A 15,233-nucleotide genomic window follows, 5' to 3' on the forward strand; every position below is an offset into this window, starting at 1 on the left:
AACAAATCCACACTCACCAATTCCCATCACACAGGCACATGCCATGACAAAGTACCCCAATCCAAAGCTCCAGGCAGGCAGAGATCTAAAAGTTTTCATTTGGATTAGCAATAATAGAAGGGATTGTCATCAAGGTGTAGATGTGGGAACTAACCTGTGCACTGCTCCCTCAGGTCCTCTCCCCACACAACTGACTTCCTCTCCCCACACAACTGACTGGAGAGGAAGTGAGGTCACAGGTAACTTTCCCTCCAAAACCTTGGATTGGTTATGGGAAACATGTGACCTGTGACGTGTGTGTGGTGCATTCGAGAGACTTGCAGAAAGTGAGAATTTTGAGATTTTACCCAGGGTTACATAATACTGGGAGCACTACTGACATCCTGGCCCATGACCTCAGTCTTTTTAAGGCTGATGGTGAGGCCAAACTCAGAGCAGAAACCAGCAAAGCAGTTGATGAGATGCTGGAGTGCTTCCCCAGTGTGGGCACCAAGACCAGCATCATCAGCAAAGAGCAGCTCCCTGATGAGAACGCTCTGCACTTTGGTCTTTGCTCTAAAGCATGCCAGGTTAAAGAGGCCTCCGTTGCTCCTGGTTTGGAGGAAGATGCAGTCTTCAGAGTCCTTGAAGGCGTAGAGCAGGAGCATGGAGAAAAAGATTCCAAAAAAGGTTGGAGCAAGGACACAGCCCTGCTTCACACCACTGTTGATAGGAAAAGGGTCTGAGGATGATCCCTCAAACTGGACGTCACTGTTCATGTCCTGGTGGAATGATTTGATCATGCTCAAAAGCTTGGAGGAGGGCATCCAGTTCGCTGGGGGAGGGCAAACAGTCCATCCCTGTTGACCAAGTCAAAAGCCTTGGTCAGGTCGATAAAGGCCAAATAGAGGGGTTGTCTCTGCTCCAGGCATTTCTCTTGCAGTTGTCTCACAGAGTACAGCATATCTATGGTTGGCCTGGCTGCTATGAATCTGCACTGCGCCTCTGGATATGTTTGGCAGGTAGTTTTCGTCTGTTGAGGACGACATGGGTAAAGGCTGTGCCAACTGTGCTTAGGACTGAGATGCCACGGTAGTTGTTACAATCGCTCTGCTCCCCCTTGTTTTTATAGAGGGTGATAATTTTGGCATCACACATGTCTTGGGGCACAGCCCTTTCCTCCCAGCACTGCAGTAGGAGCTCGTGAAGGTGTTCCAAGAGAGAGCTCTCCTTTGCGGTTTTGACGATTTCAGGGGGGATGTTGTCACTGCCTGGAGCCTTGCCATTTGAGATGGAGTCTATCACCTTGCTGAGTTCCTCGGTGGTGGGTGGAGCGTCAAGCTTATTCATGACGAACAATGAAGGGGCATTCTCAAGGGCTGTGTTTGAGACAGTGGTTTCTCTCGAGTGAAGGTGAGCACTTGAGCACTACTAAGTGCTCAGCCCATCTCTCCATTTGTTTACCATGATCCTTGATGATGTCACCAGCAGCTGATTTAAGTGGGGCGGTCTTGATAGCAGAGGGACCGAAAGCCTTCTTCATGTCTTTGTACATTTTGCTCACATTTCTGAGATCTGCAGAGAGTTGAATGTCCCGGCAGAGGTTAAGCCAGTAGTCATTCGCACAACACCTTGCAGTATTTTGGGCATTGTTCCTCGCAGCGCACAGTGCAGCAAGCATTCGCACAGAGGGGTGATTGTGGGTGATTAGGGCTTCACGCTTAGCGGCGATGGCAGGTTTCATCTCAGTGGCTCCTGCTTCAAACCATTCTGCACTCCGCCCCATCTTCTTCCCAAAGGTGCCTATGGCAATCTCAAACACGGCCTCGTGGATGTGGTTCCACCTTGCAGCAGCACAGTCAGTCAGCTGGACAATCAACATCTTAGAGGTCTTCCAGTCTGGTTTTAAACCCATACACAGCACTGAATCAGCTTTACTAAGGTTTTTTTTTTTCAATGACATCCTCCTCGTAAATGACTCTGGTGACGCACGTGCTTGTTAGCGTGTGCGTGTGAGTGTGTTGGAATGTGAGTGTGTGTGTGCGTTTGGTTTAGGGATGAGTGGTTGTGTGTGTGCGTGTGTGCATGTGTGTGTGTCAGTATGAGTGAGTGGGTATGAGTGTTGGGTTGGGGCGGGGGGGAGTGAGGTGGGAGAGGACAGGGGGTGGGAGGGGTGGGCCGGGCGGTGGACGGTGGGGTGGGTTCCGGGTGGGGGTCGTGGGGTGGGGGTGGGGGTGGGGGGGGGTGGGGGGGCGTGATGCCCTGGATTTCGGGGTGCGTGGCCGGAGCGCTGGGGGGTGTACTGGCCTGGGGTGGGTAGCCGCCTGTGTGGGCTGGTTCTCCCGGGTGGGTCATGGCCCTTCGCCTGGGTGGGGGGTTGGCTCCTGGGCTCTTGGGCCGGCTCCTGCCAGTCGTGGCTTCGCGGGGCCCGGGCCCCGGGGCTTTCCTCTGCCCCGTTTCTGGACCAGAGCGTGGGCGTCTGCCTGGGGGGGCGGCTTGGATCCGGGCTCTGTGATGACCGCCGGCTGTCTGGGCTCTGAGGGCCTCTCTGGCCTGCTTCTGGCCTTCTCAGAGGTCAGAGGTCATATATGCATGATCACTATCACCATCACTGTCACCTTGTCTTCTTGTGGTGGTTAGACTAATGGTGATCTGTAGCAGACCTCTCTTGATGCACGCCCCTAGTTTACTACTAGTTACAACTAGCTATATTAATAAAAAAAAAAAAAAAAAAAAAAAAAAAAAGGGTTTGTGGTGTCCTTGCATTTCCTTCCTCCCCTACACCTCCTTTTATTTTTGTGGCCTGGTCTGTTCACTAATATGGTTCGGGAAAAAAAAAAAAAAAAAAAAAAAAAATGTATGTATCGTTCTGTAATTTTCTGTGTTGGTTGTCGGCTCTGTTTTGGTGTTGTCTAGATTGGGGGCGTCGACAACACTGTTTTGTATTGTGACTTTGTACATAGGTTGTGTGCCCCTACGGCTCGTAAATGGAGTACGTAAGTACATCACTCCCATCCTGGCCTCCCTCCACTGGCTGATCATCAGGTCAGCTGATCAGCTGCTCCTGGAGGTGCCGAGAACCAAGCGTAAGCTCAGAGGGGACAGAGCTTTTCCTGTTGTGGCCCCCAAGCCATGGAAGGAGATGCCACTGCGCATCAGACAGGCCCACTCACTGTCCATTTTTAAGAAAGATCTTAAAACACATTTTTGTTAAATGGCTTTTAACTCAGCCTGAGACTCTGCCCTTGTTTTTTTGTTTTAGTTTTTTTTCAAATGTCACTTTTTTGTTGTTTTGTTTTTATTGTTGTTTGCTTTTTTCCGACTGCATTTTGTTCTTGCACTTGAACTTATATTTATGACTTTGTACAGCACTCAGTGCCAGCAGGAGTTTTTTGAAAGTGCCATATAAATAAAGTTCAGTTGAGTTGAGTTGAGTTGAGCTGGGTTGTTGTGATATCTGTGAATCACTAATCTGACATTGCCTTTTCGGAAACATGTGACAACCTTTTTATCTTTTCAAGATATTACAGCATATTTATGAATCTTTACTGTATATCACAATTCTAGCTGCATGTTTTGTTGGTAATGTTATAGTAGGACTTAGTATTTGGGAGGTATTGATATGTAAGATTGAGAAAGAACTCAGAATCACATAGTGTTAAACACAAACACTTTCTTTTAATACATTCGGACAAAAAAATATAACAGAGTTGACAAGCTGACAAGAAAATATGAAAGTAAGTGACTTTAAGTTCCACTTGTAAATAGATGATTCAATAGTTTTTTTTTTTCTTCTAAGTTTTACTAAATACATTGAGTGAGTCCTCACAATATGAACAGTATTACCTCTTTCATTATTTAAAACTTGGGATATACTAGTCTTGATTTTTGTTCATTAAGTATTTCTTGGTGTTCTTCTCTGGCCTAAACAATATGATATAACACTTTGGAGCAAATATACACACTATCAGTCCAAAACTGGAGGCCAGAATAGCAAATATCTCGACAGCCACAGTAAACTTCCCAGGAGAGCTGACATACGCTGGGATGAAGGCGATCCAGACTGCACAGAATATCAACATGCTGAAAGTGATTAGTTTAGCCTCGTTGAAATTATCAGGTAGCTTACGGGCGAGGACGGCTAACACAAAGCAGAAGACGGCCAGAAGGCCTATGTACCCAAGAACTCCCCAGAATCCAATAGCAGACCCTAAATCACATTCCAGGATGACTTTCTCTTTGTATATTGTTAGATTTTTGATCGGGAAAGGAGGACTGAGCACTAACCAAATAGTACAAATTAAAACTTGAATAAAAGTAAAAGAAACTACAGTCATCCTCTGCTGCGTAGGACCAAACCATTTCATAACATTGCTACCTGGAAGTGTTGCTTTGAAGGCCATTAACACCACTATGGTTTTACCGAGTACACAGGAGATACAGAGGACGAAGGTGATGCCGAACGCTGTGTGTCTCAGCATGCAGGACCACTCGGAGGGGGGTCCGATGAAGGTCAGAGAGCATAGAAAACACAGAGTGAGGGAGAAGAGAAGAAGGAAGCTCAGCTCAGAGTTGTTGGCCCTGACTATAGGAGTATTGATGTGTCTAAAGAATACAGTTGCGGTCGTGATGGCCAGACAAGCTCCGATCAATGAAAAAACAGTCAAGACGATTCCCAGAATCTCACTGAAGGAAAGAAACTCCACAGGCTTGAGAAAGCAGGTGTCTCTGTTTGCGTTAGGCCAGAACTCCTTCGGGCATGGGTAACAATCAGGGGAATCTGGGGAAACAGAACAGCTCTGGCTTTTACGTCAGATTTTACAGGAATTGACAGAGCGGAAAAGAAAGTTTGATTACTTTTATTTTACCTGTAGAGTTGCTTATTTCACCCTCAGGACAGGGAACACAGTCATAGCAGCAGATGGGTTTCCCTTTCTGCAGAACTTTCCGAGTTCCAGGAGGGCAGCTGTCAGTGCACACTGACACTGGCACCTGTGACAGAGAGGCAAACATGAATAAGGAGACCTACACCATCTCTGAAACTTCCCATTTTCTCTTCAGATAAATGTAGTTTACTTTTTGGCCGCCATCCACCCATGTGAGGTTCCTGTTGATACGAAACTCCTGGCCGATGGGTAGCGATGCATCATAGTGCCCCACTGTCACCAACTCAATGAGGCCTGTTTCACTTTTTTGCCAGTTAACAAGCTCATAAACAGCCACAGGATCACCATTATCATCAAATGACACATCATAGCCATTCTGGGAAAAATTTACTTTTTTCAACTGAGCAAAAACCTTCAAAGGAGAAGGAAAGATTACAGAGAGAGAGAGAGAGAGAGAGAGAGAGAGAGAGAGAGAGAGAGAGAGAGAGAGAGGAGATAATGACATGTCAAGATATGTGTTCAGTTTCATATATTCCAGCCACAGAAAGATAGGTTGAGTCATTTATTCATTTATAATGACCTGCTTGGACTCCAGCTGAGTGAGTTTATCACAATGGATTTTGGAATTGATTTCATAGCACAGTGCATCGTGAATGGCATGTGCAATTGCATAGACACCCTTGTAAACCATGTTGGTGATTCTGAGCTGAGATGTGTCAGTGTATGGACTCTCCAGTGTCTGCATGTCTTCAGTCCCATCACAATCAGGCATGTCTTTAGCAGCACCTGGAAACATGTAAAGGGGAAGCAAACATGTTTGTACATGTCCATCAAGCTCTATATTTCGATATTATTTGTCTATTTTGAGAATGTAATTTACTTGTTATTCTAATTTCAGGTCGGAGGCCTGAAAGCAAGCTCATATCCGTGTCTCAGGAGTCTATCTCCATGAACGAGAGTCAAATCCCACAAGGGAAAGGCACAGTCAGCTTACCATTCATACACAGAGCAATTCGAAGTACTTCACAAAGACAAAGACATTAAATCATACAAACAAAAGAAAAAAACCTGTCTCAGTTCACAAATGCTTATAGATTCAATAAGATGAGTGTTTTTCAGGTGAGTTGCAACAAAAAAGTAACAAGCCAATTAATTGTAGAAAACAGCTACTTGTTATCAATAGTTACATAGAAATAAAATTGCCAGGTCGGTTGGCCTTTTTTAAGAAAATGTGTGTGTGTCATGTCTGTATTCAAGTTTGTATACAGAAATGCAAATGAATAACAACGCATGTTCCATGAAAATGAATGTTCTCACTTTTTCCCAGTTTGCAACTGAACGCATCCTCCCAGAACTCAGTGAGCAGTGGTGAGGCAGCCACTTCAGTGGCTGAGAGATCCAGCAGGAATTCTCTCAGGCCCGGGATGACAGACTGCTGGATACCAAATCCGATGGCCCCGGAACAGAAGCTGAACCTCAGCATGTCTGGGTCTGTCACCCAGGACTCACTGCCTATCCACTGGCGAGCTGGCGTCGGCTCCTGCGACAGCTCCTCCAGCAGGATCCTCATATCTCCAGAGGCCACAAATGCTACTACCACCGTAGCTGTGGACCTGTAGAGAATACAGTGCATTATTTTTCTCCATTTCACAGACACACATAGAGGATTGTCTCAATAAGTGAAGGTTGCACACAAGCAAGACTTTTGAACCTGCGGATGACATCAGCCACTGTTTTGATCCGACTGCGTGGGTGTGTGCGATAGAAGGACTCCGAGTACTCCACACAGATGCCCTCTTTGCGAGCTGCATCCAGAAATGAGGCCATTCCGTTATTTCCATAGTCTGAGTCGGAGTGGACTGCGCCTATCCACGTCCAGCCGTAGTGTTTCACCAGCTTAGCGAGTGCATCTGCTTGAAACTGATCACTGGGGATCGTCCTGAAGAAAGTGGGGTACTGCTGCTTATCGGACAGGCAAGCACAAGTGGCAAAGTGGCTCACCTGAAGTAAAACAAAGACACTGCACCATCAGCTCATCTGCACATACATCATATTCAGTGCTTAAGAAGTTAAAGATTCTCACTTGAGGAATGTTGAAGGACCCGATGATGCGCGACATGCTGATGGACGGTGTGGACCCTGACTCACCCACGATGGCCACAACCCTACCAGAGTGGGTGCAGTCATCACCGGTGTGAAACATGGGGTCCAGGCCGTTTGACAGCTGAAATGCCACGTGCACAGCCACGGGCACTGAGGCGCACGAGTCATAGATCTGATACCCGAGTTGGATGCCTGGCAGCAGCTCGGAGCTGTTGTTGATCTCCTCAACTGCAAACACCATGGCACGTGAAAAGCGCAGTTCACGCGAGTCCATGCTGCACAGATAGGTACATGTCAACATCTAAAAGTAAATATTTCTTATCTGATTCACATTTGAACAGAAAACTGTTGCTGTTGTGCATTCACCTGTGGAAAAAAGTATTTTCAAAGAAGCGTCATGATCCATTCTATTTAAAAGACATGATTGACATTTATCATCAAATAAATAACTACAAAAGATCAGTTAGTTCTACAATCTCATTGTCAGTCTGACAATAAACTCAGTACAGTTTCAATGACATCAACAAAACTACTGATTCGTCAGATGCACACACTGAAAATTCAAACATCATGCAAACACACTTTTTTTCCATAACCGTCACTACACAAAAACATTACAGCATTAATGCAACTCAAACCATTAATACTCCTTTACCAACCTCCCCGTGCATCTTAAAGGCTCAGGCATGGTGGTGTAGTTATGCTTCACTGTATGCATGTAGTAATGTATGGAGAAAACGCCTCCAATTATATAGTCACCATCCACAGAGAATGCAGGCAAGCGAGCGGTGCCCTGCATCTTGCATGTCACAGATGAAGCCTCTCCACTGACCCCAGTGTCTCCCTTAGTCTCTGTAAGCCCATACAAAGACCCTCCTAAGACTATGCTCAGTACCAAGAAACCCAGAGCCAATCTCAGGCCAATGCAGACAACTGAAATCTCCATGCCTCCAGTGTCTACAATTGAAGATTTTGAGCTTTATATAACTTCACAGTACTTTCATTGTACGTCATCTCCTTACATCTCAAAGGAGGTTTAACACATTTTTTTCCCCTGTCTTTTGAACTATTCTATTCTTTTGCAATACAGGGATTTCCTCAGAGTTCTGTTTTGAAAAAACTACTTAGGTACATACTTATAACCTCATGTAATTAGACTTACACTTTAAGTATTTTAGATTGTTGATTCATTTCCGAAGTTGTTATCATCATTTTCATTTTTTGATTTTTTTTTCCCCCAATGTCAGTGATTTTTAATTCCAGTGATGATGGTTGGATTTTAAAGCCATCTAATGTACAGAATTTTGTTTCAGCTGTGGTTGTGCAATATAAAATTAATGTGGACTTGAGATAAGACAACCTCAGCTCTTCACAGAACAATGAATTGAAATGTATGCTAAAATTGCACATAGACCTCAAATCTGTTATTCTTTTCATGAAATAAAAATAATTTGTTTCCGTTTTAAATTTGATAAATGTTTTTGCAATAAAGTGTCTATTCCCAGTTTATGATTTTGCATTTTTATGCCAGCGGACAGTCGCAAACATCTTCCCAGATATATTATTTTTGATTTAAGGTCCAAATAGAAATGGTGAAAATCTCCAAATTACATTTGTGTTAAAGTTAAAAAGATGTACGGTATAGTACAATGTTATATATAGTCTCACTCAGCTGCTACCATCTAGTGGACATCATGGCCAAGCTCAGTGAAATGTCTGATGATGGAGATGAAAACATTAATCTGTGGTGAGAGCAAAACTTCACTGAATATTCATCTCCAACTGCACCAACCATTGCGTCTGTATGTATGTATTGTGGCACAATATGACTGAAGTACTGTTGTGAGGGGTGCTCATCATCCTCTCACAATTTGAAAACCTCACTGAGGAGCTGAGCACCATTATCACTCAGAAAATGCCACCTGTAACACATGTCTCACGGAAATTGACAAAAAATCTGAGTTTCCATGTTACAGAGTAAAGAAAAAAAAGGGATTTTTCTATGTAGATTTAACCAAACTCAGCTGCAGGTCAGATATGATGCTTCGCAGTTATAGTAATTAGTCATACACATTTTAAATTGTGGCTTTATGGGTCAACATATTTGAATCAACATTTCATCCATCCATCTGACACATCTGTGGTTGGTGAATGAAACAAAATTGTATTAACAAAAAGAAAATAAAAGTCAAAAACTACAAAGTCCTCAGATAGGGTACAAACTTGGACTGTCACACAGAAACACAATCTGTCTTCAACCTGAACACACAAGATAAGCCCAATTTATAGCCCAGCTACCAGGTGATGATCGTCACACACTCCAACACAGGTGAAAGACATCAGAGTGATGAACGTCAATCAAGCATGTGGAACAGAAGCCAAGGAGCCTGAAACAAGAGACAGAGTAAAAGATATTCACAAAATACAAATGAAGACAGAACATGGACCTTGACATCTCTACCCCATTTAACCTCAAATGATTTTTTTTTTTTTTCAACTGTGGAAGGAGACCGTGAAATAGCCCAAAAGCCCATATACTGGGAGAACATGCAAACTTTTCAAGGAAAGTCTCTCAAATCCAGACATAAAGTGGGGATACTTTTTCGCAGTCTGGATCTTTTTTTTTTTTTTAATTATGTTGGACTCTTAGCTGAAATGCAACATAGGAATTCACTGTAGAAATCCATTCAATGATTTTTGAACAGTGATTTATTTGTATTTAGACATATTTCCATTATGCACCAAAATAAAGAACACAGACATACTTTATTTCATGATTCAATTTAGGCAGTGATTATTCTGAAATTACTGGAATAACTGAAAACAGCTATGAATACATAGATTATGCTACGATAACATCCTCCCGGGGATTTGCGTAGTGAAGGCCCAGCATGTGCTTGTGGGCGGCATGAGATGTCATGACCCTGCATATATATATAATGAGAGCCATTTTTGATGATAAGAATCATTTGTGTGTGGAAGATGAACAGTTATGGGGGCATGTCTCAACATAGTTCAGTGCACACTCTGCTTGATCCTTATTTTTTCATCTTCCTTCTTTTACCCGTTGGAGTCTTCCTCTCATTTTTCATCCTGTAAATTAAGGAGGCAGTTTGATCTAAACGGCATGCACCGACGTGGCGATGTGATTCTGGGTGGGCTGTTTGAAGTGCACTACACCTCCGTCTTCCCTGAGCTGACGTTCACATCAGAGCCGCATAAGCTCAGCTGTCAAGGGTAAGTGTCACGCAGGTTTGAATCTGTGCGGTCGAGCTGTTTTGAGTGACTCACTGAGACATTTCCTGTGCCAGCTTTGACCCTCCAGGGTTCAGACATGCTATGACCATGGCCTTCGCGATTGATGAAATCAACAGAAACTCCATCCTGCTTCCAAATGTGACGCTGGGATACAGTCTGTACGATAACTGTGCCACACTAGTGATTGGATTCAGTGCTGCATTATTGCTGGCCAGTGGCCAAGAGGAGCAGTTTCTGCTGAAGGACACATGCTTGGGGAACCCTCCAGTCTTGGGGATTGTCGGTGATTCCTTCTCCACATTTTCCATCGCCACCTCTGATGTTATAGGTTTATACAAATTGCCTATCGTAAGTTTTACAGTTTTGGCTACATCATTAAAAAAAACCTGAGAGGTTCATCACAGGATGAAGGTTTTAAAATGATATTTGGTTTAAAAGTGTACATAATATACAGCTTGTCTTCATTACAGACTATGCTATATTTCTCTATAGGTAAGTTATTTTGCCACATGTTCCTGCCTGACTGATCGCCAAAGGTTTCCATCTTTCTTCAGAACGATCCCAAGTGATGCTTTTCAGGTGAAGCTCTGTTTCAGAAAAGATTTGACAGCAAATGCCTCAGGAAAATAATAAAGTCAGAACTGATAAAATACATTGGTGAAGTACAATATATGAAACTAAAAGCATTTGACAAGAAACAAAGACAGCTGCTCAAATGCCAAAACAATTCAGGAATTTTGATGCCCTGTATCTAGGTCATGTTTCGTCTTGTGGGATGTAGTAGAGAGAAAAAGTTTCTGCAACGATAATCCGATTCCACCTACTCTGACTGGATTCGAATCATTCAAGAAATATTTAGAATGGAAGAACAACTCAACAGAGGACCTAACAGAAAAAAAAAACTGACCAATTTTAAAAATACTGGATTCTATTTATCACTCTCTTGACAGCAGACTTTACAAATCATTTAAAAATTGATTAATTTATTCTCTGACAGGTTGTTGTGATTATTTCCATATCAGCAGCAGAGCACTGAGGTGGATTTCTGCACATTGTTTATGTAAACTGTTTAATATAGTTGGTTGTCTGAACTCATAACAAAACTAGAAGGAGATTTGTTTTCATTCTGTCCATATGCTGCTTCTGTGGCGTGTTAAATTGTTCCTTTCCTAATAAAGACACAACTAAAGAAGAGGTAGATGTATAAAAAACAGTCCAAATGAGCCAGACAATGATAGAATATTTCAGAAGGAGACATAAAGAAATACACTAACTTGGTTCATCTCATTTTTCTTTGAGCAGTCAGTTTCAGAGTCTGAGGGACTTGATTGAAATGGAAAATGTAACATAAGACAAAGTGCTGTTTTTGATTTGGGAACCACATACTGAAATTTACAAATGCAGTGATTTAATTGCAAACACAATGTAAATAAGTTTTTTTTTTTAAAGCATACTATTGATCACAATGTATTTCATTTTTTGCATTTGTGGGAAACTGTAGTTTGGTGATGATATTTTATATATAAAAAACTTTTGACTCAGAAGCACACGAATACTTTCAGTATGATTTGTTTTGTGGGATTATGCATTCTGTTCACTGAAAGTCTTTTCTGTAGACTGACCCTTCTGCTTTTCCCTCAGGTAAATGCAATGATTCAGATTCTGAAACGCTTCGGTTGGACCTGGGCAGGTCTGCTGGTCAGTGATGACGACTACGGGCTCCATGTGGCCCGGTCTTTTCAGCCTGAGTTGACTCGCCTGGGCGCAGGCTGTCTCGCCTACACAGAGATTTTGCCGTGGGGTGAAAACCCGGCTGAGCTGAGGAGAATAGTGGGAGTGATGAAGAAATCCACTGCTCGTGTGGTCATTGTGTTTGCACATCAAATTCACATGATTCAACTAATGGAAGAGGTATGTGTTTGATGCTATACTGCATTATCTGCTTTCTCTACAACTGAACTGTGCCAAATATTTTTTATTTATTTTTATTTTTTTTGTCATTTTTAACTGAGTTGGAAGCAGTGGTTAATACATATTTTATTAAATGAAACCTGAATGAGCAGGTGGTGAGGCAGAATGTGACGGGCCTGCAGTGGATGGCCAGTGAAGCTTGGACAGCAGCAGCTGTGCTTCAAACTCCACGTCTGATGCCGTATCTGGGCGGCTCACTGGGCATTGCCATCCGCAGGGGAGAAATACCAGGACTGAGGGATTTTCTTTTAGGAACACAGCCTGACCTGGATGATGCTAGCAATGAAAATAGCATGGTGAGATCATTCACTTAAAATTGCTCCTCACTGCAAAGCGTCAATGACTATTGTATCTCTGTGACGACTTTGTTTAAAACACACATTTCAGATGAGGCAGTTCTGGGAATACACCTTTCAGTGTCGATTTGCTCCCTCTCCGACTGGATGGATGGAAGCTGGGGGAGCGCTGTGCACTGGAAGGGAAACCCTCCAAAATGTTGAGAGTGAATTTTTGGATGTTTCGAATCTCAGGCCTGAATACAACATTTACAAAGCTGTGTACGCTCTGGCATATGCCCTCCATGACATGCTGCAGTGTGAGCCCGGGAGAGGGCCTTTCAGGGGAAGCAGCTGTGCCACTCTGCAAACACTGGAGCCTTGGCAGGTCTGATATCACTGTTTCGATTATACCTTGATCCAATTTTTCCAGAACAAACCTCTTCCATTAATACATGTTAGTGTGTGTGTATATGGCTTGGAAAATAAAAGTCACTGAAAATCTGTATTCAGATGTTTTCATCAAGATTCCCAAAAATGTATCATACAAACATTAATTTAGACTGTCAAAGTAAAAAACACATGTGAAAACAAATTCTTGTGAAATATTTCCAAAACAAATAAAGAAAAGAACAATTTGTGATTGTTATAATCTTAATGGAAACTGTTGCTTCATCTCTCCTGTTTGTAGCTGATGTATTACTTGGAGAAGGTCAATTTCACCACTTCATTTGGTGATCAGGTGTCATTTGATGAGAATGGCGAGGCTTTACCAATCTATGATATCATGAATTGGCGGTGGCTCCCCGATGGAAGAACAAAGGTTCAAAATGTGGGGGTTGTGAAGAAAACAGGCCTCAATGATGAAGAGCTCACACTTGATGAAGAGAAAATTTTCTGGAATTCTGACTTTGGACAGGTTAGATTAATCTCTATTTGCTTTGACATCAATTCTGAAAATAAACCTATAATGTTGATAATATCTCAAGTAGAAGAATTAAAACAATTCCACCCTTAAAAATTCTTTGCAGCCTCCTCAGTCAGTCTGCAGTGAGAGCTGTCCTCCAGGAACCCGCACGGCCAGAAGAAAGGGGCAGCCAGTGTGTTGTTTTGACTGCGTTCCTTGTTCTGAAGGAAAGTTTAGCAATGAAACAGGTGGGAAATGTGTCATTGTTGTATATAAAAAAGCTTTACGTTACACATTTAAACCACGGCAAAGTCACTCTGCAAAAAGTCATGAGCAGACTGAATGCTGTACAAGCGAATGCCTTGAATATTCATTGCATGTGTAGCTTTGGAATATGTGTAAACTGTTATATCACATTGTTCTGAAAAATATATATAACATTTCAACTATGTCATTTTTCTCTCAGACTCTGTGGAGTGCATCAGTTGTCCAGAGGATTTCTGGTCCAGTCCTCAGCGTGACCACTGTGTTCCCAAGAAAACTGAGTTCCTCTCCTATCATGAACCTCTGGGCATCTGTCTGACCACTGCTTCACTGCTGGGCACATTTATCTGTGTTGTCGTTCTGGGGATCTTCACCTATCACCGCAGCACACCCATGGTGCGCGCCAATAACTCAGAACTGAGTTTCCTGCTACTGGTGTCACTCAAACTTTGCTTCCTGTGTTCGCTGTTGTTCATCGGACGACCCAGACTGTGGACGTGCCAACTGAGACACGCAGCCTTCGGGATCAGCTTTGTGCTTTGTGTCTCGTGTATTTTGGTTAAAACCATGGTGGTTCTGGCTGTGTTTAAGGCCTCAAAACCAGGTGGGGGGGCCAGTCTAAAGTGGTTTGGTGTGATGCAGCAGAGAGGAACAGTTCTGGTTCTCACGTCTATTCAAGCAGCAATCTGCACAGCTTGGCTCGTCTCCGCTTCACCATCCCCACATAAAAACACTGAATATCACAATGATAAGATCGTTTATGAGTGTGCTGTTGGATCCACAATAGGTTTTGCAGTGTTGCTGGGTTACATCGGCTTGCTGGCCATCCTCAGTTTTCTTTTGGCATTTTTGGCAAGAAATCTCCCAGATAACTTCAATGAAGCCAAACTCATCACTTTCAGCATGCTGATCTTCTGTGCTGTATGGGTGGCCTTTGTTCCTGCATATATCAACTCTCCAGGGAAATATGCAGATGCAGTGGAGGTATTTGCCATCCTGGCTTCCAGTTTTGGTCTCCTGGTTGCGTTGTTTGGACCAAAATGTTACATAATCCTGCTGAGACCAGAGAGGAACACAAAGAAAGCGATCATGGGTCGCGGCACCCTTAAATCATAAAAAAAAAACAAACAAAAAAACTTGTACTCAATCAACTTTATGGAATCTGTTTTCTGTGCTTGTTACAGTAGGATTATTCACAGAAGAAGTGAAATCCAAATATGATTTCTTGTTCGTGTACATGATTTCAGTCTTGTTTTATCCGCTTATACATTTTGTGCTGTTTAAAATATACTTGCATCTCCAAAAACTGCAGTTTTGACGTCAGTGCTCTCAGGCATTCATTGTAATTTGAATTTCAGTAAATCAGTACCAAAATGGAAAACACTGGGTGACAGGGGGTCTGAAAGATTTTTGAAGTTATCGTGATATAACTAATTTTGGGATTAACATGCTACTTTGACTTTGATGATGCATCTTTTGCAGATTTTTGCCCTCATGCCAACTTGAACAAATGATGCAACAAAATATTAGTCATCAGGCTGACTCACAGATTGCTGTCAGCTCAGCTAGGTTATGAGATTATTACTGCGC

The 15,233-nt window shown here is 42.9% G+C and overlaps 2 protein-coding genes across 2 annotated transcripts; one reads left to right on the top strand and one right to left on the bottom strand.

The window, feature by feature from the left end:
* Positions 1 to 3,854: 3,854 nt before the first annotated feature.
* LOC115400753 (extracellular calcium-sensing receptor-like) lies at positions 3,855 to 7,770 on the bottom strand. Its single transcript, XM_030108772.1, has 8 exons — positions 7,628 to 7,770; positions 6,949 to 7,243; positions 6,577 to 6,866; positions 6,183 to 6,478; positions 5,446 to 5,651; positions 5,056 to 5,277; positions 4,848 to 4,971; positions 3,855 to 4,759 (listed from the first exon to the last, which is right to left on the bottom strand). The coding sequence occupies exons 1-8, from the start codon at positions 7,765 to 7,767 to the stop codon at positions 3,855 to 3,857; spliced, it is 2,478 nt and encodes an 825-aa protein (XP_029964632.1). The 5' UTR covers positions 7,768 to 7,770.
* A 2,295-nt stretch (positions 7,771 to 10,065) lies between these two features.
* LOC115401038 (extracellular calcium-sensing receptor-like) lies at positions 10,066 to 14,759 on the top strand. Its single transcript, XM_030109173.1, has 9 exons — positions 10,066 to 10,205; positions 10,280 to 10,574; positions 10,719 to 10,805; positions 11,868 to 12,137; positions 12,290 to 12,493; positions 12,594 to 12,860; positions 13,164 to 13,391; positions 13,504 to 13,627; positions 13,846 to 14,759. Exons 1-9 carry the CDS (start codon positions 10,096 to 10,098, stop codon positions 14,757 to 14,759), a joined length of 2,499 nt encoding a protein of 832 aa, XP_029965033.1. The 5' UTR covers positions 10,066 to 10,095.
* The last annotated feature ends 474 nt before the right edge of the window (positions 14,760 to 15,233 follow it).

This window comes from Salarias fasciatus, chromosome 14 (assembly GCF_902148845.1).
Source record: "Salarias fasciatus chromosome 14, fSalaFa1.1, whole genome shotgun sequence".
In the NCBI taxonomy this organism is placed as follows: Eukaryota; Metazoa; Chordata; class Actinopteri; order Blenniiformes; family Blenniidae; genus Salarias; species Salarias fasciatus.

Excerpts from the sequence above, each read along its gene's own strand:
- LOC115400753 (XM_030108772.1), bottom strand. The coding sequence starts at position 7,767 with ATGCAGGGCACCGCTCGCTTGCCTGCATTCTCTGTGGATGGTGACTAT. Across the intron at positions 5,278-5,445 it reads CTCAGCTGGAGTCCAAGCAG|GTTTTTGCTCAGTTGAAAAA; the intron begins GTCATTATAAAT and ends TCTCCTTTGAAG. Across the intron at positions 4,760-4,847 it reads TGAAATAAGCAACTCTACAG|ATTCCCCTGATTGTTACCCA; the intron begins GTAAAATAAAAG and ends CTGTTTCCCCAG.
- LOC115401038 (XM_030109173.1), top strand. The coding sequence starts at position 10,096 with ATGCACCGACGTGGCGATGTGATTCTGGGTGGGCTGTTTGAAGTGCAC. Across the intron at positions 10,206-10,279 it reads CATAAGCTCAGCTGTCAAGG|CTTTGACCCTCCAGGGTTCA; the intron begins GTAAGTGTCACG and ends TTCCTGTGCCAG. Across the intron at positions 10,575-10,718 it reads GTTTATACAAATTGCCTATC|GTAAGTTATTTTGCCACATG; the intron begins GTAAGTTTTACA and ends ATTTCTCTATAG.